Raw genomic sequence first — 24,281 nt, forward strand, 5'->3', positions numbered from 1 at the left:
GGGCAGCATGCATCCATTGGTGGCAGCTTCTTTTTTTTTTTTTTTTTTTTTTTTTTTGAGCACTGTAGCTTAGCAATGGGGACTGGGTAATGCAGAAGTTTAAAGCAAAGAGCAGTTACAAGGTCACTAAATCAAAGAGCTCGTAAGCACCGAATGGGAACCACTGGAAGGACACAGCACACTCTGGAGACCAAAGAGCTAGTGTTATATGAAAAAGGAAATCCTCATGACAGTGGTGAGGAACTGAGTAACATTTTAATCAGAGAAAATAGGAAAGGATTTTGTAAAGAATGACGGCCAGTTCTGCCTGATGTTGCTGTGGCCCAGGCATGGGAAGAGTGGTCGTAAATGGTCCTGACACTGAAAATGCCAATGTCTTGCAAACAGGGCAGAGGACATGGCCACTTCCGGGAGCCAATGGTAGACACTGAATGGGAAACTACTCTTATTGAACTAATGAAGAGGCAAGGGTGGGGAGAAAAGAAGGCCCAGAGGCCACTGAGGCGTTCAAGTGGTAAGAAGAGTTGGACTCAAGAGTGGGAGAGTAAGAGGCAAGGGCAGGCTTTATTTGGGGGGTTCCAAGACGAGTCAGGCATCAGACCAGAAGTATTCCAGATTCCAGAACTTTCAGGGTCCTGAGATATCAGTGTGGGTTTGGATTACTTTGCCAGTGAAAACCTGAGATTCATTGTACACACAGCCTACTGAAAGTTTCATAAAATATTTCAAACTGTTCTGTCAGGAAGGCCAAGTGTCTCCATATTGTTTTCTGTTTCTGGTGTCATGTGAGGCTCACATTTTAGCCTTTGGATGTTCAGATCACAGATGCTGAAGCCCCAGTAGATTTCTCTTAGAAAGTGTGGTTTGAATTCCCCCACATTAGTAATACTGGGTTTTCATGAGTCTTCCAAAGCATCGGGCAATTTGAACATGTCTGTATCACTTTTCTTCCAGTGCGTCTTGTTATAATTAAGGATACCCAGACAAACACCACAGCGAAGGTGGCATCTACAGACGATGCTATGGGTAGAGGCAACAAATGTGCAGATGCCAAGCATAATCTGGTGTCGTAGACAGTGGGAATGCAGAAGTGGGAACTCGGAGGAATGTGTCACACTGGGGGCCGAAATGGAGATGGCGACATTGAAATCTGATGTATTGATCCAAATCACCTGTCACCTGTGTGCCATACACACTGACCTTTTCGAAAACGTACATGGATTCTAACATATCATTTCAGACCTAGATCATGGAATGACATTCTGTGTGGCGTGCACATTAACATATGTCCCATTGTGGACTTCAGTCCGCTGGCTGGTGCTTATCTGCCAACTTCTAGGATGGAAGTAAAATAAAGTAAGTCCTTTGCATAGAGCAAATCAAGTGGTGAAGATGCATCCAAAGACCCGCTGGACTGAACACATGATGGTGCTTACCCATCACTATAAGGACCCCTGCTTTACCCATCACTATAATGACCCCTGCTTTACCCATCACTATAAGGACCTCTGCTTGAGCTGACCACACTTCCCACTACTTTCTGTGACCTTAGGTCACTTTCAAATATTTTTTTCCATGAACTGGCAAAAGTTCCCACAGTACTCCACCCTTCACATCCTTCCTGCACTGGGTCACTTAAAAATAACTAGACACAAAGCACTCTAAGGTTCAGGAAATCATTTTAATAGGAGAATCACTGAACACCACAGTCTTGACGAGATGAAGAACCCAGAACAGGGTCGGCATGGCTTTTAAATTGAAGTTGTATCATTTACAGACTAAACCTTCACTTCCTCACCATGACTTCTTACCCATCCCAAAAAAAAAAAAAAAAAAAAAATGCAGTGTGTGACTTAGTAGAAAAAAAAAAACTCTTTATCCAATGGCCCCAAATTATGTCACAAGAAAGTTTATTTTTATGCATGTACATGCCACAAAATTATCCTCACCTCGGTTGGGAACTTTCTATGCAGCTGCTTCATGAGTAGCTTAGTGGCTTGGTTAAGTAATCATTCAATTGATTGTGTAAATATATATGTCTATGATAGAAAGTTTGCGTACAGAAATAAGCAGGAACAAAATTAAGGCAGCGAGAAACTGCCCACTCAGAGGTTCAATGTGGACAGTCAGAAGTAGTTTCTGTGGGAGTTTCTAAAAGCAAAAATTCATATGTCGCCTCCTAAAATACATGTGTACAAATATCCTTTGGAGGCCATTTGCTGCCACTTATAATTTCACTATAATTAGATGAATATGTCATGTTTTACGTAACCAACCTTTATCACTGGGCATTGTATTAGTTTATTACTACAGACCTCTGAGATTATTCATATATGAAGCTTATGGAATAGAGCTGTTCTGCCCCTGGTGGGTGCTGAGAAGCAACGGTAGGGAACCTGAATGACAGCCAAATCTGCTCCTTCCACAAGCCAGAGGTAAAAAAGACAACACAGGGAGGAGGAAGAGGAGAGGGAGGAAGAAGAGGAAGAGGAGGAGAAAGAAAAGTCCGGAATTCTACAATCCCCAAAGGTTCTATATCACCTCCTAAAGACTATCAGCCTGTGGCCGAGACTTTAAAAGCGGGAGGGGTATAGACTTGCAAACCGTAACAGACACTGTGACTGTACCCATGTTTGTTACAAATGACCAGTATGATGATGCATCGCGCTGGTTCTTTGGTACTTCTGGAGGCACTCATCCACTGCTTCCTAGGATTCGAGCCACTGGTTAAACGCTGTGAACTAGAGTCACGACCTTCCATTACCCGCAACGTGTAGCTCATGAGTTCTTCCCAGCCTGACATAAAGGAACAGCTTCTTTGAGATAAAACAGATACTAGTACTCAGATTGATGGCTCACCTCATGCTTACTATGTGAGACACTGTGCACCCCACATGTTAACAACACATAAGATAGATAACAAGCATGTTTATACTTGAGGGGGAAAACCATGGAGGAAAGCATTATCGTTACTGAAAGGTAAAGGTCAAATCAAACGTAAAAGGAAGCATCGTCGTTATTTTAGAATCTATCAAATTGTAGCTCATCCATCAACAAAACAGACTCCCAAATAAAATGTGCTGAAGATTCCATGATGGTTAATAACACCCAGACCCACTTAGGAGGCTTCTTGGCAAAAACCTCAGTGGTCAGCAGGCTAGGCTTCTGCCTTTGCTGAACAAGAGAAGGAGAATATATGTACGGTAAACTCCCAGGTAAATTACAGATAAAAAGGAGACAGGTAAAACAAATTGTAACAGTGTATCTCATTTCCGTTAATGCTCTCCAACATGAGATCAAAATTGAAACTTGCAAAGATCTTATTTACTTATATCCTTATTTATTTATTTCTTGTAATGACCTTCCCTCCTGCATGCTTAAGTATACGCAGACACTTCTCATTTTGGGCCAATCAAGTTTTTATTGCACAACCTCATAGCGGCTACTGGGTACCACAAAGAATGGGACAGCTAAAAGGCAGAAGTCAGCAGTTTTTCATGGAAAGGGGAAAATGATAAATTTCTAGACTGTAGTTCTTAAAACAAAACAAAACTTAATGTAGATAATTAAATAGAACTGTTTTGATGGGGTGGGTGAGGTGGTGAGCAAATTTACTCCAGGATGGTAGACAGCTTTGTACCCAGAGTTCCCAACTGGAGACAGACCCAGAGAGAGTGGTTGTCTCAAAGGAAGGCAGAACTTATGCTCTGTTGTACATGGATCTCAATGTCTTGTCTCTTCTCCTAGAAGCCCAAGCCATCACAGCTTAAAGAAGTGGCCAGAAACTGTAGCTCTGATGGAGATCGTACAACTTGGCGCCCTGCAGTTCCTACAGCAAAAAATCTCCACAGAGTCACTGAGAATGGAAGCAAATCAAAGCCACTGGATTTGGTGGGGCCCAGGGAGCGTGGAGAATGGAAACCCTCTTGCTTCCTGCAGTTCCCAGTGCCTGCTCATCCCTTCCCACCAAAGAGCATATCCAGATCTCTGAATGAACCACCAAAAAGGGACACATTAAAAACCAGGAAAGTTTAAAAAGACACATTAGTAGCCAAGGTTCCGAGGAATACTACGGTGAAAAAAAAAAAAAAAACCAGAAAAACCTCATTCCCTTGTGTATCCCAGCTCTCTCCCTCCCCCACATCTTTGGCAGTGGACAAATCCAACCAGTAGCACCACCGAGACAGACAGATAGATACATGACATGACTTTCAGAGGCACTTTTCTAGGACTCTGAAAATTTTGTGGCACCTCGTTTGACATTAGAAAAAGCCTTTACAATAATCTTTACTAATAATACAGCCCAGCTCTGCCGCACCTACGCCTCACCTCTGATCTTACCCTAATATTATTTTTCAAGTTGCACTTAAATGTTCCCATGTAAGGTAAACTGAGCCTAGCCTCTTCTCCCTCCTGTGTGTTGAACTTGGTTTCTCTATCAAGGATTGCCTCAGCGACTCCCGGAAGCTTCACTGAACACAAAGCAGAACATGGATCCTTCCTAACGCTCCTGGGTAATTAGGCGCCATGGCAGGGCGCATCCCAGTGCATCCTCTCATCTCCTCTGTTGTCCGGAGCAATCAGACATCAGGGACGAGACTCTGAAATTCCTGCACCATCTTCAATGTAGCAGTAATGCTATAGTGTAAAGGCTCAAAACTGACTAAGTGAAAGAACAAGGGAATCAAGGGTCCAGGTCTCATGAAGGTAGGCCCGGTTTGTGAGCACAGTAAACTTCCTAAAGGCTACTGGGGTGAAAATACGAATTCAGTTCTTCCAAGGAAGACAAGATACATCAATGCTTGTCATCCTATATGATGTTAGGGCAAGAGCAGCAGCGCATGAGACCCATGAGCACTTGTACTGCAGTAATAGATAAATAGATGATAGATAGATAGATAGATAGATAGATAGATAGATAGATAGATAGATAGATGATAGGTAGATAGATAGATGATAGATAGGTAGATAGATAGATAGTAGATAGATAAAAGATAGATAGATAGATAGATGGTAGATAGATAGATAGGTAGATAGATAGATAGATAGATAGAAGATAGATAAATAGATGGTAGATAGATAGATAGATAGATAGATAGTAGATAGATAGATAGATAGATGATAGATAGATAGATAGATAGGTGGGTAGATAGATTGATTGATAGATGATAGATAGGTATATAGATAGATAGATAGATAGATAGATAGATAGATAGATGAAAGATAAATAGATGATAGGTATATGATTGAAATTAAATGGATGGATAGATGGATAAATAGATAATAGATAGGTGGCAGATAGATAATAGATACATAGATAGATGATAGATATAGATATATAGGTAGATAGATGATAGATAAGCACTAGCAATATAATTTATAACCAAAGTTCTATTTTCTTTCATAATACATTTTACTGTTTACATTTTTTAATGAAAATATAGAACCTTTTACTTCCCCATCAGAACTAGATAGACTTTTTGCCTTCAAAAACCACTTTTTATATGCAAAAGAAAATCTCTAGAATACCTCGGCCTTGGTTACTGAAGCTCCACTGTGTACTTGGACACACATAAAACAAGCACATGCATGCACATGCACACACAGCAGCGGCAATCACCATCCCCTGTTGTAAGAAAGCCTCTTTTCCTTTCAGGGGGCAGGCACATGATCAGCTGAGAACACTAGTCAAGTCCTAAGCATGGGTTTGTGTGTGTCCCCAGACCTTTGAGGCAATGTGGGTGCTATAAATGCCAAAGCATACCAAGATACTGGGCTTTGAGAATTCCAAAGCATTTTCACAGGACTATAAGGATTCTCTTTTCAAGTAACGTTCTCCTAGAAAATAGACTTATGTTGTGCTAACAATTGAGCAACAAAACACCCAATACAGGTGTTGGGAATTGAACCCTGGTCCTGTGGCAGACAGTATGTTATCCTAACTTCTGAGAAATCTCTCCAACACATGATTTTGGACAAAGGAGCCAAAACCACCCAGTGAAAAAAGGACAGCATTTTCAAAAAATTATGCTGGTTCAACTGGCAGTCAGCATGTAGAAGAATGCAAATTGACCCATTTTTATCTCCCTGTACAAAGCTCAAGTCCAAGTGGATCAAGGACCTGCATATAAAACCAGATACGATGAATCTAATAGAAAAGAAAGTGGGAAGGAACCTTTAACACCTTGGCACAGGGGAAATTTTCCTAAACACCAGTGGCTCATGCTCTAAGACCAAGAATTGACAAATGGGACTTCATAAAATTGAAAAGCTTCAACTATTAAAGTAACTCATATTGGCTTCTCTAGGCCATAGTAATGGGGTCAGTATATATACAGCTCCAAAACTGGAGGTCTGTTGGATAAGTGTAGGAAGACAGCTACAGGATGTCTAGAAAATATTTTTCTGGGACTTTACTGTGGAGTCACTTGCCTCGGCCTTAAGGAGTTTGGAGATGGACTCCCAGGCAGAGTGGTGGGAAGCTGTGTGAAAAACATACTTCTTCTCTGCCAGAAAGGTTACCATGGAGACAGTGGGTACCCCTACTCCACTCAAGACCCCCTGAACCATTTCCAGCCATATTGTTTGTCTGAGCATCAACTTCAGAAAGCATCTTTATTCTAAATCACAGCAGTAAGTTTTAAAATAGAGATGAGCAGGGCAACAGTTCATGGTGTTCCTTGGAGTCCTGCCTAGGCATGACCAAGGTGACTTTCAGCATTAAATGCCATGTGCAAAGCTGTGATGGGGACGGCAGGGGATCCCGGACCTGAGTGGAAAGGACCATGGGGCAAGGCAGCTGTTTTCCCCATTAGAGGTAGGAAAGTTTTATTCTGCTGGCCTGGGAAGCTTTCATTGTTCTGGTCTTGTAGAGCTGCAAAGGTGACAGAATCTCATTTAAGGACCCAACCATCAAGTTTATCGTTCTTTAACCACGATAGGAAAACAGTCTCCCAGATGAGTAAACATGGGCACAGTGTAAGAGGCAGCCGGGGCAAAGCCGCCCACTGAGCAGCTCTCTGTGGCTGGCAGAGCCCAAGGAAGAGATGGGGACAGCCTGAGATAAGTGTGGGCTGGCAGAACATTCTGCAGTGTTTCGTGTCATCTCTTGCGATTAGGACAGCGCCAAGCATTGTGTTTCTTCTTTCTCGTGTGGCCATGTCAGTCTCCGTCTGTCGACCTTACTTATGAGAAGGTCAAAGTTTATGGCCTACGTCACAACATAGGCACACATCTACTGTGTGCCCTGCCAAACATATGCATAGAAAAGTTTCTTGGATGCAAGCAAATAACCAATTAACTCTTGTCTGGAGCTTCGCATTTGCCTTCTAAGATGCTGTAATGAAGGGCATCCTGAGGTAGTATAAATGCTTATGCAAAGAATTACTAAAACAATAAATGTATGCCATGGTTAAGACAGAACTCAAAATATTAAAATTTAGGCACCTTTAGCAATATGGTAACTTTGAACATTCCTATGTCTTCATCCAAATAAAGTTATTTCCTAAGTCTTGGGCATGTTAACTAATATTAACCAACATCAACAAAACAAACCAGATAATTGGACATTTGGTCATATCTCTTCCTGTACTAACTTTTACTAACTTTTAAAGGATGTGTGTTTCATGTTGGGTATTCACTCGGTTGCCACAAACTACCTTGATTAGGCTATAAGGATGGGCACTTGCCTAAGCTCACGTGAGGCCATGAGTTTGGTCACCAGCACCACCAAACAAAACAAGAACCACCAAGGAATTCAAGGAAAATGGATATTAAACAAGACAGTCCTTAAGGTAGAGACATTGGAGAAGCTGCCTTCATTAGGATGGTTAGAGGGGAAACTGGCTCTGGACACTGCTGGGCAAAGGGACACAGGCTCAGCATGCACAGCTTGGGTTTCAGCCCTAGAACCACGGAAGATAAACGGGAAACTCTGGCCTTTCGATTGTTCCTTTCTTCATTTGTTTACATGGCTCAACCAACCCTGCCAGGAGTTCACCAATGCCCTGCTGATGGTCCTGGAAGTCTCGTATACAATAGAAGGACAAACTCGTACAGTGTGAGAGCAAACTAAGGATTATCACAAACTCTTCAAGAAAGTTACTGTATGCTCACAATATAATGATCAGGAAAAATGGGATACAATTTCCGCAGAAAATACAATCCCAATTATGACCCCTTTGCAAATTTCTATTATGCACACATGCAGAGAAACACCTGTCAGGGAAACACCTCAGATAGCCCGATACAGAGGGGTTTTTTTTGTTTGTTTGTTTGTTTTAATTTTTTTTTGTTTTGTTTTGTTTCCAGAATGGGATTTCAGGAGATTTAACTTATCTCCCTTCACAACTTTCTGTGATTTTTAGTTTTTCCAAAATAAATGCTTTATAAATGAAAAACTGATTTTTAAAATGTTACATCGAAGTTTGTAGCCTGCAACATAACACAGGCGTGCACCTAGTGTGTGTCCTGCCAAACACATGGGTAGAAAAGTTTCTTGAAAACAAATGAATAGCATTTAACTCTTCCAGAGAGGCACGTTTGTTTCTAAGGGCACAGGATGAAGTGGCGCTAGTCCATCCCAAACAGAAAAGAGCAGAAGTCATCATGGCTGCTCAGTATTTTCCCTTTCTGTGTATGGCGTTAACATTCTCAGTTAAAACAAATCCTACTTTTAAAGCACGAACTTTAATTTAGCCACTTGTTTAAAAAAATAGTTAAGTTTTACTTTAATACACAAAGTGTATTATGCTCACCACAATAGCAAGATCAGCCTATGCTACCTGGCAAGACCCTGTCTCATAGATAAGTAGGTAGATGCCTATGTACATACATATATACATGATAGGTGATAGACAGATACATACACACATACATACATACATACATACATAGATGATAGATAAACAGATTGATGGTAGATACAAACACACATATATAGAAATACATAGATGTTAAATAATTGCATATATATATAGATGATAAATAGGCAAGATATGATTGATTGATTGATTGATTGATTGATTGATGGTAAATACAAACATACACATAGATACATAGATAGATGATAAATAGATGCATACATACTTAGATTAGATAGATAGACAGACAGACAGACAGACAGACAGACAGACTAGAAATCTTCCTTCACAGTCAGAAAGAACTGATTCATACGACAAAGATCAACCTCTCGCTGACCTGGCCTTTAAGGTAAATGATCTTGCAGTTCATAAAAGTACTCTTTAAACTGCTTAAGAAATTCAGTTATGCCTTCTCAACAGAACTGTAGGGATTTCCATAAAGAAGGCAGATGAGTTGTCTGATTCTCAAAATTGACCAGAAAATGAACAGAACACATAGAACCAACCTCTCGCCTAGCCACTTAAATGAGGTGAAAACGCAACTGCAAAGAGTTCAGGGTAACGTTTTATAAATGATAAATAGATAATAAATAAGTGATCTGTTTTTATTGAGCATGCCCCCTTTAGTAGGAGAGAATTGCCATGCCCCCTCTGTAGATGAGCTGGCTAAGCCGGAGAAAGGCAGAGCCAGAGCACTTCACCCCTGACCTCTCCTCACTGGATACTCTCCACTGTGCTGCCCGGCCAGGCTCACTGTTCCTGCACTATTAGGGCCAAGAGCAGAACAGGTGAGTACCTCCATGCACAGGAAGAAGAATGACCCTGGACCACACCACCAGGCTGAAAGGTACTTGTGCAATGATGCTTCTAGAAGGATTTTATAGCTGGTGCTCTATACACACTAAATACTACCAGCCAGCCGCTGTATTGCACATGCCCAGAAACAACCTTCCAATAAACCTACCACAGAGGATGAATGCGCATTGTGGCCAGAACAGAAAGTCTGTGTCCCACAGATAGACCCTTCTTGTGTGTTCATGTGGAGGCAGATGCATAGGGCACAAGCTTTTCTCATATGCACTCAAATTGTCTGACAACTGTTCTCACTGATCTGGAACAGTTGGCCCCAGTGGCAAGCACCAGTCAAGGCCATAAAAAATTGCATCCAAATGTAAGAAATTGCTGGGTGTGGTCACACACACCTGTTATTCATCATCTGAGTGGCTGAGGCAAGAGGACTGTGAATTCAAGATCAGCCTGTGCTACCTGGCAAGACCCTGTCTCATAGGTAGGTAGATAAATACATATATACATACATACATAATAGATAGATAGATAGATAGATAAATAGATAGATAGATAGATAGATAGATAGATAGATAGATAGATAGACAGACAGACAGACAGATGATGGGTACATGGATAGATGATGGATGGATGGATGGATGGATGGATGGATGGATGGATGGATGGATGGATAGATGGATGGGTGGATGGGTGGATGGATGGATGGAGAGATAGACAGACAGAGAGAGAGAAAGAGAGAGAGAGAGACAGAGACAGAGACAGAGACAGAGAGAAACAGAGAGAGAAAGACAGACAGACAGATAGACAGACAGAAACTTTTCCATTCAGAGCCTTCTGAGATGACAGAACTGACTTCTGCATCTTTAGTCCCAAGCATCACACAGTGCTGGGCAAACCCCATGAAATAGGCCTGAGCTGCAAGTCCAGACCATGGATCCTTCAGAGGCTGACACTCAGCCCATATTCACTCAGTGCCCTGGCTCTCGGGGACTTGTCCTGACAAAGACATTGTAGAGGTCAGTAAAGTAGCTTAAGGCTAAAAAGGTGACCACAGAGAGTTTTGCTTAACTGCTGTGCTTTGAGGAATCTAGGGCAGAAACAGCAGCCTGTACAATGAATTTAATGACCAGACTAAGGGGAAGATCAGACTAAGGAATGGTTTCACTCCAGCTTCGAATATGCCTTTTCCAGACTAGGAAGAATAAAATTAAACACAATCACTTCCCTCCTCATCGTAGATTTCTCAAGCTCAGCCAATGCTGGTAGAAGCCAGGGCCCTGGACACCTGGCTTGCTGTTTAGTAAATGTTTGTCCTGAGAGAATTACTAAACTGCTCTCTAAGCTCACTTGGCATCTTCACCTGCAAAGGAAACAGGACAGAGTCATCTCAAGGCTGCGAAGACTCCAGGTGTTAATGTCACTGAAGTGCAATCACTGTTAATCCAAATTAGCCTCAAGTTAACAGCAGTTGGCCTAGGGAACTGGCAGGAGATAAAGCACTTGTGCAAATACAACTTTATTTTTAAAAGAGAGATACAGGTACAGATTTTTAAAAGCATTTTGGCATAAAACTATATGAATATATTTTTGTTAGTACCTTATTTTTTTTAAGGTTTGATAGTATGCATTGAAATCTTACTAGTTATCCATAAGCATAAAGTACATGTAAAACAAAACGTAACATGGAAATAGTCAAAGTTTTCTTGGTGTGTATAGATTAAACATAATGATTTTTAAATATCAAAAATTGCCACTTAGCTCTTGAGTTATTAATAATTTAAGGTCTAGGAAACACGAAGCGCTTTACATGAGTTTGTGTCTCCAGCACCAGTAAAGAGCTGGGCCCCTGTCATCCCAGCAGTAGAGGGGCAAAGGCAGGTGGACCCCTGGAGCTAATGTGCCAGCCAAAGCTCCAAGTTCAGTGAGAAATTTGTCTCAAAAAATAAGGTGGAAAGCAATTGGGGAAGGTTCCTGAGCTGGCTAGTTTTATGTCAACTTGACACAAGCTTGGGTCATCTGAGAGGACAGCCTCAATTGAGGAAATGCCTCCATAAGGCCAACCTGTGGGCAAGCGTGTTAGGTACTTTCTTAATCCGTGATTGATGTGGGAGGGCTCAGCCCATTGTGGTGGGTCCATCCCTGGACTGGTAATCCTGAGTTCTTGGAGCAAGCCATAAGGAGAAAGCCAGTAAGCAGCACCCCTCCACAGCTTCTGCACCAGCTCCTGCCTCCAGATTCCTGCCCTGTTTGAGTTGCTGTCTGACTTCCTTCAGTGATGAACTGTGATATAGAAATGTAAGCCAAACAAATCCTTTCATCTCCAAGTTGATTTGGTCATGGTGTTTCATCATAGCAACAGTAACCCTAACTAAGAAAATACCTAACAACCTCTGCCCTCAGAATATGTACATATACATGCATATGAATACATATATACGATTATCAACTTGGAATATAGTGTATTACAAAACAATGTTCATTTGAAAACTGAGAAATAGGTATTCTAAGAGAAATTATTACTTTTTTATTTCCTAGGAAGAAAATAATTGCTTTAGGCCTTCAGAAAGGTAAATGTTCTAAATTAAGTGTGTATTGACTAAAGTAGGTAATTAAGAGAGAGAGAGAGCTATCCAGACATTCAGATATAAGGAACCTTTAAAACAGAAAAGTGCCAATTTCTTATGTGAGGAATAGGTAAGGATCATGCCATGGGACTTTAAAATATTTCAAAATATGTACCTCGTGGCCCATGAAAATTCTAAAGGTAAATACATATAAAGATAATGTAAGGACTGCAGAATGCAAGTTCTGATCTCTGTTTTGTCTTGTACAAATATATAATATTCAAAGAGACTCAGATCAGATTGATAATGATCAGTTTATTATTTTGATTTCTTACTCATTTATAATTATTGAACTGGGAGTGATAGAGAAGTGTGTTTTTTTGAGAAAAGGAAAAGAAGGTAAGTTCTCTACTTTCCTCCAAGGAGTTCCACATGTTTGGACCACCTTACACAGAGGACTTGTAAGGGCCATAGGTGCTGGATAATGTCAAGAAAACAGTGCCTTCCAGACACAACAGGATTGGTGCCCTTGTGCACGTACAGAAGCTGTGGCAGTGTGCACCGGACCTGCACAGGAAAAGGCCACTCCAAACACTAGCACTGAGAAGGTAGACACGAAGTTTCCCCTCTAACTGTTTGTAATCTATGCCTGCTAAACAAGGGGAAATGAGTTTTCCCCAATGGAGTGACACTATGTATATCTTTCAAATTCAGGGCAGGCCCATGCCCAGTTAGTTAGGACTGACTAACAAATGCAGACCACATGGGTTTTGTGTGCTTTTGGTTGGTTGGTTGGTTGGTTGGTTGGTTGATTGGCTGGCTGGCTGGCTGGCTGGCTGGCTGGCTGGCTGGCTGGCTGGCTGGCTGGCTGGCTGACTGGCTGGCTGGTTGGTTGGTTGGTTGGTTGGCTGGTTGGCTGGTTGGCTGGTTGGTTGGATGGTTGGTTGGTTAGTGGGTTGGTATTTTTTGTTTTATTATGGTTTTGTTTGTTTTGATTTAGGTTTCTGTAATGGGGAATGGGGTTGAGAGAGAGAGAAGGAATATAACATTAGGTGGGTAGAGAGGTTGGAAGCTGTAGGAGGAGTTGAGGAGGGGAACAAAGGGATAATATGATTTTTAAAATATACTGTATAAAAAGGGTTTTAAGCAGTATTTGTTTTTAAAAAAGAGAAAAAAATATTGCTAAGTGATATTGGACAAGTAGCTTATTATAGACAACCCTTCCCTTCCCCACACACCGCAAGCTGAAAATAATACAATGAAGATGTGTTTGCAAGTACCCCTGAGTTCACAAGCCAGCTCACTCACAAGAAACAGATGCCCCAGAGTAGGGACATAGTGAGTCTGGGGTCTGGGAAGTTTCTCCCCTCCTGGCATTTTCCAATACACAAATATAAAGGGCCAAGAGGTACAGAACCCAAGCAGAGAGCAGCAGGTCTAACAGAGATTGGGGCTGAGATCTCTGCAGGGCAAAAGGGACTAAGGAGGAAGAGTTCTGTAAACGCCCTTGGCTTCTGGGCAGGATGCAGGACTTTAGAAACTGGAACAAACTGGCAGGAAAGCTCTTATAAAGCCTGAAACCTGGCCAACCAGCTCAATCCCAGGATGGATTAAGGCAATGCCCTGACACTAATGCCTGCAAAAAAAAAAAAAAAAAAAAAAAATCCCTCTGAAGAAAAATAATATCACTGGGGGCCTCGAGTTGCTCCTATTTTTCATACACAATGTCCAAAGTTCAATCGAAATTACCAGGCATACAGGCCTAGTTTACCACTGGACCTTGTTAAAATGGACCCACGGAGACCCCGTGCTTCTCTGAGCTGTAACTGCCCTTTTAGGAATGCTACACGAGGCCTCAAGTAAGAAGGAAGGAGGCACCAAGCCTTGCCGGTCAGATGGAAAGTGTTTATTCAAGGATGTACCTGTTCTGGGTCCATGCAACTTTGCATGCATCTCAGGAAGCAGCAAGTCAAGCATGGTACTAGGTGTCTGTAATTCCAGATACTGGGAGGCTGAGGCAGGACACTCACAAGGTCAAAGCCAGCCAGTGCAATGTGGCAAAGCCCAATCTCAAAAGACAACACAAGAAAAGGAGTAAGTGTCCTGAAGAGACTTTAATCTCTCACTCTACTATGCAGAGCAATGCTACTAACACAGAGCCTGGCTTTCCAGATGTCTGGGCCCAGTCCAGGGAACCTGAGACCAGTGGCACCTGCTGGAGTGCTGTGTGGAGCTATGTGTCCATGACCAATGTGGCATGGTTACCCCAGGCTAGGGTAGAACTCGGTTTTCAGACTATGCTAGGGGCATCACTGTTCAGCCGTTCATGTGCAAAACAAACTGGCATGCCATATGGATTCCTTGGGGATATAAACCCGGAAACAAATCAAGCTGCTAACTGAAGTCCCGGATAGCGGGCATAGATACCCCAGTAAGGACTGGTTCTTTAAGGAGACCACCAATTGGCCCAAGCTGCAGGCCAAGTCTCCCTATTTCTGACTCCAAGGCTAGCGATTCATATACACATGGTACTCCCAGCAAACACTCACTCATCTGTTTCACAGCGGGATGGGTCACATCAGGGGAAGCATTGTCCCTCCTGCTTGTTGATAGGTGGGTGACATCAAGGCTTTGAATGCCTTTTGGGACTAATGGTGCTCTTAGCACCATCACTAGGTCATTGGGTCATTGGGTCATTGAGTCAGCTGTTTCCAATTGTAGCCTTTGTGCTGAGCAGTATGACACCCAGCCACGGACTGGTTGTCATTTTATCCTCATCTCTTCATCTGTTCATTCTAGGAAAGTTCCTTGACCAACAGAGTTGGTGTAGAAAGGCACCATCTTTCTTGGCCACTCGCTAGGTTAGCAATCAAAACAAGTCAGGTAGAGAAAGTGACCTTAGGATGACAGGGAGCATGGCTTAGACCCAGGCTGAAAACCAAGATTCTGCCTCCTCCAGCATGGCCAGTCGCCAGGCTTCCCCTCTCTCCAGCAGCACCAGCCCGATTGGCAGCATAGGGGACAGGGCCTCAGGACATGAAACTGAATTCTGGCTCTATTTTATAAAGTTCTCTGTGCATTCTGTGCGGGCCCCTTCCCCGTGAAAGGTAGGCATCAGCAGGGGATGGCTTAGAAAAGGTGAAGTTGGAGTTGGTAGGATGAACTGCCCAATTCCGTGTGAGTGGAAAAAGAACTCAGACTCAGCTCTTAGGAGGGCAACACCTTACACCTCAGGAGAGCACATGGGAGTTTTAAAATTGTCTTGTTTATTTTGTTGTTTTTTCAGAATCACCCTTAGGCTCTTCCCATGAAAGCAAAATACCCTATTGTAGCAACTTCCAACGCACATTTCCACTTAACAGAGTGTCGTAACTTCAGACATGTGTCTTGGTGTCTTTGGCCATAAGTTGACACAACACAGCAGCAGAGGAAGGCTGCAGCTCTGGCAGCTTCTATTCAGTGTCTTGGGATGGTGGCTCATTGTTGTATTCAGAGCAGGGGCAGACAAAATGTCACTTTAAAAAGATACATGGAACTTGGACTACATGGAAGTTTATAACTTCTGTTCTCCTGAAGATAGCACTAAGAGAACAGAAAGTCAAACCATAATAAAAGAGTCTTCAATACACACAGCTGACAATGAATTCATAGCTTCAAAGATAAATAGCATTTTGCATTTCTGAGAGTCAACCTTTTCATGTACAAAGCAGATCATATAGCTTAACATGATACTTAGACTCCTACAAATCAACTCAATAAATGTGCCACTGTGCCAGCTTCAGCCTCATTACTTATCGGGTAAATTTACTGAAAATGAGACATCACTGTATGTTCACCACTAAACACACTGTTACCAAGGGCCTGATACCAAAGGCCACAAGAATGTATATAAACTGGATAGCTTATGAACAGCTGGGAGAGCATAGCAATACAAACAGGTATTTTGGAAATTGAGCAGTAATATTGCAGCTAAATATTCATGTGCCTTATAAGCCAACACTTTTCATTCCTTTGCATGCCTACTCAACAGAAATGTGCTCATGCACAAAAGCCTGCTTATAGGTTTGTAGCATTGCTTACAGTAGCTCCAAACCAGGAGCATCCCTGGTGCCCATCAACCGTAAAATGGATAAAGAAGCTGTTTACACAGACCCAGTGGACTGAAGAGAAGGAGAAGGAATTGGCGCATCCAGAAACATGAAGAAATCTCTCAAATAAGAAGTTTTGGGAAAGAAGCCAACACGGGACACTGCAGCATGAGTGTGACTTCGCGAAACTCAAAAAAGCAAGCAACAGCAGTCCACACTGTGAGAAGGAAGGATGCCGGTTACCATGGTGGGACAATAAGGATGAGCTGGCTCGAGGTTGGTTTCTGGAGGGCCGATCGTGTCAGTTGCTGGACCTGAGTCTGAGTCACAAAAATTCCCCTGTTTTATGAAAATTCAAACACTGACTCACTAAAGGTTATTTTCTGTGTCAGCCACATTTTGAAAATGAGGTTTGTTTTAAGCTTATCATTTAAAGAACGTGTAAATAATTTCTAAAGAGTTAGAAGGTAATGAATAATTATGAACATGAACCCAAGCAGTTTAGGCAGCAGGAGAAGAGGAAGCAGAGGACAGTATTATAGATTATAGAATGATCTTACTGATGCAGTGAGTCTGTACCGTTGCTGTTGAAAGAAGAGTCTATGTGTAATGTTAGCATTTGGAACATAACCTTAACAAACTTGATTAATGATCAAATTAATTAGAGAAAGCACTTCAATAATGATGTACATCACACCCAGCAAATTTTGTATGAAACTCCCTGGGCCATTACCTTGCTGTTTTATAATTAATTCACAGATTAATGAGAATATTGTGACTTTTTTTAAAAAACCAAAATATGAACTGAGACAATCCAATCTTGTCATGAAAGAGTCAAAGCTTGAATGCAAGAGGAAATAAGAGATGCTTTAGTGAGAAATTCATGCATTGTGAAAAAGGGTGGACATCTGAGCATCGTGGAGTCAGTCTGCAATCCCAACACTGAGAAACCTAAGGTAAAGAGATTTCTTGGAGTCCAAGACTAGCCTGGGCTACATGGTAAGTTTCAGGCCAGCCTGAGCTATAATATGAGAACTTGTTTTATAAAAATGGAAGTGCCACATTGGTGCAATTGTGGCTAGAAGTTAGAGACTCATGGAATATGGGGACACAGAGTGGTTAATGGTAACAGTGTTTTAAAGCAGTCAGCTCAAAACACTATTCAAATAATAGGCAGGTGTTAATGCAGGCAGAGAGACCCTCTTGTGTGGCCTTATGGCATTTTCGAGGTTCCTGGCCCTCATGTTCGACCATTATTTAAGACTAAGAGAGTTCACATTTCTCCCTTGCAATCAAGAAGACATAAAGCAATCATCCTTGGGACAGACCCTATTAACCCTAGGGGAAGAAAATGGCAGCACTCACAAAGCAAACCACACACTTGATTAATGAGGTCTTATTCACTGCCTTAAAATAGTGTCAACTATTAGGGTATTGACTGACAAATGACAGAAACACTGGTTGATGAATGGTGACCTTAGTGTTGCAAAACCACAAAGAATTGAGTGTGGGGACACATCGGGGACAACAGTGGATAAAATACTCGTGCTTGATTCTATGTCTGATGGGTGTAAAACTGCAGGGACTCAACAGAGGATATTGCTCCGACAGGTCTGGGGAGGGGAGGGCTCTTGTTACATTTCTCACACAAAAGACACAGTCTCAGATACAGTTTAGGAAATGAATTGGGTGTTGTCTAAATTAATCATCCTAAATAAAATAGAGGAACCCAGTAGCCATGCCAAATACCAGTACCCAGAGTTCTGCCCCCACCCCCATACCGGTTCTCACAGTCTCTGAAATGCCTTTGTATAAGCACAGCCCACACTTGTAAGTAAAGGAAAATGGCCTCAGGCTCCACACATTCGTTTTTAAAGATAGCTTGACTTGCATCATTTTATCTGTATCTCCTCAAGTCTTCACGAAGTCCATTTCTCATCCACCTGCTTGGATGTTGTGGAACTGTTCTCAGTAGACCTCCCCAATTTTAGCATCCTGTCTTCCATCCGGACTCAAGAAGAGACAAGTTGCCCAGATGCAGATCAACTTAAATGTGGTAACTTTTTTTCTGCCTTTGCCCTGAAAGGACGTTTGAAGCATCCTGCAGCCAATGGGAGGTGATATAAAGGAAATGGTTTGTGTCTTTACTTTTCATTGGCTCCTGTGTTTTTTAGTAAAAAGGGACAATCATAGGCCCATGTTACCTGCATCTTTGACCCACCTGTGACATTGATGTGCTCTGCAGGAACAGGCAGAGAACATCCTGCCTTGTTCCTAAGTAGGCAGGCAATCTCATTTTAATTCCTTGAGGACTGAGTGTAAATTTAGAAGTTACACCAGCGAGAAATATAAAAACAAATCCGGAAGAACGCCATGGTTAATCAAGAGCCAAGTGCTCTAACAGTCAAGAACTTTCCACAGCTCCAGGTTCCTACTTAACACCGTCTCGGCTTTCATTAAAATACTGGCTGAGATTTTACTATAGCATCGTACGTCACGTCAAGACGGGGCTACATTATGAGAAATGAGTGGTTTCTGTCACTGTGTGAACACTGCCAAGTGTGCTCGCTGGAGCGGAGATAGGGTGGCCCACACCAAGGCCAAGGATGTGTCCATGCCACATAGTCCGCCTGCCATTTTGCAGTACATTGTTGTCTGTAGGCCTTAGCTTGGGTGAACTAGTTTCAGAAAGAATTTCTTCTGTGATTTCCATTCCTCCCATACTCAGGCAGAGGGGACCTGTGGCTCACATAGTTTTAACTTTCTGAGACAGAGGCTCACTTCATAATCCAGGCTGGCTTTGAGCTCACAGCAATCTTCCTGCCTCAGTCTCCCAAATGCTGGGATTATAGGCTGGCTTTATAATCATATCTTGAAGTGTCACTGGTACAGATGAATATATGTAAATTCCTAGTATATAAATGTATTACAAAGAGTTAATATTCAACAGTCAAAGGAAACAAACTTAATAAACAGTATAAATCCCTTTAGAGGAGAAATAGACATAAAAGCACAAAGCCACTTTAAAGTATGAAAATTAGGATTCAAGATGAATAAATATGCCTTGACAATCTAATTTATTTCATCCCCAAAATGGCTTTTAAAAACTAACATTTTCTATTCTGTAATATTTAAATTATATTTACCACCGTATGAATATTTATGTAGTTTTGGTCAAGAGGAATAAATATCAACTTGAAAATAGAGTTTGCAATAAACAGACAATATAATTGTCTTTAACTTCTTGTCTTCGAACCAAATGTATGGAGAAAACAGTATCACACTGCAAATGTCTCCCACCTTTCCAGGGTGCAGTACTTCTCACTGACTAAAACCCACAGACCAGTGCGGCTCACAGGACAAAGCATCTTTACAGACTCCTAACACCCCAAACATGAGTTTTCCCATGTTGTATTCTCAACACAAATTACAATAATCTAAATACCAAAGTAGCCAGTATTAAATAACTAATTTTTCCTAATCTATTTAATTTTTTTCTTTTATTCAATTTTAATGGAGAAATATTTACTAAGTTCAAGTAAGAAATAGTTCTGGAATTTTTATAAGATTTAACGGATGTCTTTCTTGCATTTTCCCTTTATTTGTATTCAGTAAAGATGAGAAAGTAAATGGAGAGTTGGTTACTATGCCCCTGTCCAAGATCATGAACTAGAATGGAAATTCCCCCTCCTGGCCTCTGCTTCTACAAAGATTTCTGAACATGCATGCGGTTCTACCTAATTCAATAAGATGTTGCCTTGGGGGGGTCAAATTAAAAAGTTAAAATGTCTGTCTAGCAATGAGGTGACAGAGAACTCATGGAACCTGTAGTCCCTTTAACATTAAATCAGCACAAATCTGAGGAGCATGTATAATTCTTCATGCCTCTAAAGCCCAGGATACCCATCCCCCACCTGCCCCCCCACCAAGTCAGTGAAAGTAGGCTGAATACAACAGCAGATGAAGAAGAAGAAAGACAGTCGTTGCTGAACATCTTCTTGCTTCAGGCAAGACACATAAGGCTACATAAGTGGACCAGACCAACTGGGCTGTGTGCTCTCTAAGTGCACGCATCCTAAAGGATCTCTCCAGTGAAGTGAAGGAATGTCACGTGGAATTGGTTGCTTGGAAATAAACCTCTTTTTCCTTTGAGCACGTGATGGTGTGAAGGTGTGCCTCTCAAGACTCAATGACAACCATTTGACTAGTTTTTAAATAAGAACAAACAAAACAGGGATTCATGAATTACATGTGCAACTCCTATTACATCCGGAATTTTTTTTTGTTTTAATCTGAGCTCAGTGGATTTAAATACAGCCTCCTTAACAAAGCCTTCTTCATCATGCCTAGTCGTCATATCTAGAGTTGGACTTTACTTAGGTAGAAGCTAAGCTACAACAGGTAAAAATGAAAGTAATTAAGGATGGTGGTGAGGAAGCTGTTCCTAAGCTCTGGAGAGTGCCGAGTTAGATGAGATGGTAGAGAAAGAATAGCATCTCGGGTCAGAACAGAGCACACCAAACCCTGACTGCTAAGAGGGATGTTTTCCTCTGCCCTGAATGGGGTTACTTAGAAAGAAGTACACCCAGATACATATTTGAAAACAGGAACATTCTTTTGGAGGCGATGAATCACTTTAAGCATTGTTTTTTAAAAAAATATTCACTTGATTATATCATCATTATTGTTCTAAAGAAATAGCCACTATGGAAAGGCTGATAAGACAGACTAATAATCACCCCCCAAAAAAATCCTGGAATACCATGAGATCAATGGAGCAGCACAAATATTCTTCCAACTTGGGCATATTTGAAAAATGAGCTTATTCACGAAAAGAAAAGAAACTTTAGGGTTTATGTTCTGTTCCATTTTCTGATCTTTTTCTTTAACTTTTACTAATACACTTAATTTGAAATATTATTTAGGTAAATTAAACCAAGTAGTATTTCTTCTTATAATTTATCTATAAACATACGAAACTAGAAATTTAAAGTGATCTGAGATAGAAACAGAACTCAAGAACTGTTAGCAGTGGTTCACCTCAAGAACTGAGTCATTGTAATATCCAGAGATCCGGATTCTTTCTCTGTAGACTGGTGATGCCTCTGGCTCAGTGGATGATGTTCCTTATAGGCTCATGTGGCTACTGACCCGATTTCTCAGAGTCATTTCAATCCTGTCCTTAGCTTTTCAGATACAGTGTTTGTTACTATTTGCAGTTCACATCCTCTATGGAACAACAATGTTGCATTAATAGCCTTAGAAACAGATGGTCACAACACTAGAAAGTGATACAGTTAACTCAGGAGAGGCCAACTGCATACACTATAGACTTAGGATGGAATGTTTCTCCTTCTTTCTTATCTCCATAGTATCTCTTCTTAATTCCTCAGTCGCCTCTAGATAGCAGTGTTCAAGAAAAGCATTATTTGGCTAGGCTAAACCATGTCAACAAAGCATTTCTAACATACAGGAAAATTTAAAAATTCCCCAAGCCCAACTTCAAATCCTTTCTGGATGTTTATTTACAAATGACAAAGGTCCCAATTCCCAGCCTCCCGATTATGCCTGAGGTGATAAGCAATACAGCATGTGTGACAGTAAATAGAAGAAGAAAAACTTACATAGGATGACATCCCTAGAACCCCAACCAGCCAGGGATTTCAAGTCTCTATTAGAGCATGACTTGAAGACAAACGCTTCTGAAGATGCAAGTCCTGACCTTTCCCCAGCATTTAAGCAATGCTTTGCAAATAGTAACATTGGCAGGTTTGACAGTCACAGAAGCTCTAACCGCTCTGGAAACTCAGCACCAGAGTAACCAAAAGGTGAACTTCAGAATTCATACAAAGGAAACAAACAATTTAGAGTCGAGTCAGGGGTGTGTATTCACGGTATTGTAAAGGACCCTGTTTTATTTTAGACACAATGGAACTTAAAATCCCTTGGAAGAGAGGGTTGTGGGCCTTCTAACACGATTTAAGAACACACACACTCATACTGTTTCAGAAGTATATTTCCTTAAAACTTTTCTTAGATTTTTAGACTGCACAACTTGAATTTTCCCCATTCGAAATACCTGTAGCTGCCAACTAACTGAGAGCACCTTCAACAGTCAAAGGGCAGCTATTACATTTTGAACGTTAACTCTTCTGATGTGTTTAAGCACTTATCATTTGCCGAAGTTAATGATTTACAGTGAAAACCAAAAGCAATCTTATGTCTGGTGTGGTTTCAGTTTCTCTGAGTTCTAAGCTTTGTTTTAAGAGGCAGAAAAATTGGGTGGCCATCCTAACCACCATTGTGTCTGCAGTGGCCTCAGGGGTTTGCAGTGGATGCAGTCTGGTCAGATTTGCATGGAAAATTCAGCCTAGAAACATTTTCTTTTCTGGAACAGCAAAGGCAACCAGCCCCCTCCCTACCCCACCCTACCGCACCACACCTCTCTCTTCCAACCTCTGGGATATAGAGACAAAGAGAAAACATTTGGCTGAATAAAACCATTCCTCTTTAACTTTAATAAACAAATGGCATTTGAAATCAATATGGTTCTTATTTTGCAGGGATGGAATTCAGAGGTTAAGCTAGTGCCTTCTCCACGCCTTGAGCATACAACAAACCCATTCAAATTATGACCTACAACTAAAAGGTCTCATTTACTTTAAAGTACAGAGCGTTCTTTTTAAATGCCCATGTTTTTAAACATAAACTCAAGGACAAATACTAATCCTCGGGAGACAGTGTCTTTATATTCACCTCGATGGTCAAACATTCACAAGACCTTTAACTACAAAGCGTGATTAACAAGGACCAACAAAAGCGTCTGTCTTGGTAGTGGGATTGGTTCCCAGCACTTCCGGTGAGCCATCATTGGCAGGTAAAGAACTCTGCCAGTCCTGAGCCAGTAATAAAAAGAAAAAAAAAAAAAAAAAAAAAAAAAAAAAACCCAAACTTTCCTAAATAAGGTAGTTTGGTCTCACCAAACCTATCTATATCCAACAGGTGTCAACACACATCTCCACACTAAGGTCTAGAGCAGCACGGAGTGGTTAGGAAGGAAACTGAGAGAAATCTAACCTGACATCTAAGAGGACTGCGAAGGGAAAACAAAACAAAACAAAACAAAACAAAAAAAGCAAGCTAAACCAGCCTGGTTTCTAGCCCAGCTGATCCCTAGGCTGTAGGGTCAAAAGATGGTATTGTCAGGATCTCCCTGCTCACACTCACAGGGAGATGGGTTGCTGCAGGGTCTCCGAGCAAGCGCTGTCCCTGCACTGTCTGCTGTCCACCCAGCACCAGAGGTGGTCAAGCAAGACAGCGAGAGGGCTGGTGCTGGGAGACAAGGAAAGGAGGGTGCGAGGTACCTGCTTGTCCAGCGCGTCCCGGGCTCCTGCGGGTCCTGCGTTGGTCCTAGGTGGTGCGGGCGTCCGCTCACAGCTGCAGCCCTCTAGGAGGTACATGCCCGCTGGGCGGCCGCTCTGCTCGCCTTCGAAGTAAAAGAGCACATTCTGGTAGAGAGCGAACCACTTCTCGTGCCAGCGGCTCGCCTCGGCAGCCTTCTTGCTCAGGAAGCCGCGCTTGGTGCCCTCCTTGCGCGCCAGGAAGGCCAGGTACAGGGCGTGCCCCTCGTTGTAGCGCACGCTCTTCTGCATGGCGAGGGCGCGGAGGGCGATCGGTTCGCAGCCTCAGCTCCGCGGCGGGGTCATCGCATCGTCCTCCGGGAGGACGCACCCCAGACCGCCTGCCACAGGGCACCCCGCTCGCCGCCCAGACCTAGGGCGCCTATCCGGGCTGGGGCACGGTCTCCTCCCCGACCGCACCCTCTCCGGCCCCCGACGCCTCCAAGATCCCCGGAAGCCCGGCGCCGAGTGGCCCTCGGAGGGCGCCCGCACCCGTGTCGCTCCACCCGAAGTGTTGCGGGAGCCCAGCCTCTGCGGAGGGCTGCGCTGTGCTGCGAGGCG

At 42.2% G+C, this 24,281-nt stretch overlaps 1 protein-coding gene across 2 annotated transcripts in view; it reads right to left on the reverse strand.

The window, feature by feature from the left end:
- Positions 1 to 23,972, reverse strand: part of RASGRF2 (Ras protein specific guanine nucleotide releasing factor 2) — a gene marked incomplete at its 5' end in the record, with an annotated part of 201,360 nt that extends 177,388 nt beyond the window's left edge. For both annotated transcript variants that reach the window (XM_080925252.1, XM_080925251.1), the window contains one exon: positions 23,685 to 23,972. In XM_080925252.1, coding sequence (XP_080781378.1) covers positions 23,685 to 23,972 — 288 coding nt within the window. The remainder of the gene's footprint in view (positions 1 to 23,684) is intronic.
- Positions 23,973 to 24,281: the final 309 nt, after the last annotated feature.

Source organism: Micromys minutus (genome assembly GCF_963924665.1).
Source record: "Micromys minutus genome assembly, chromosome: 11".
NCBI classification, from domain to species: Eukaryota; Metazoa; Chordata; class Mammalia; order Rodentia; family Muridae; genus Micromys; species Micromys minutus.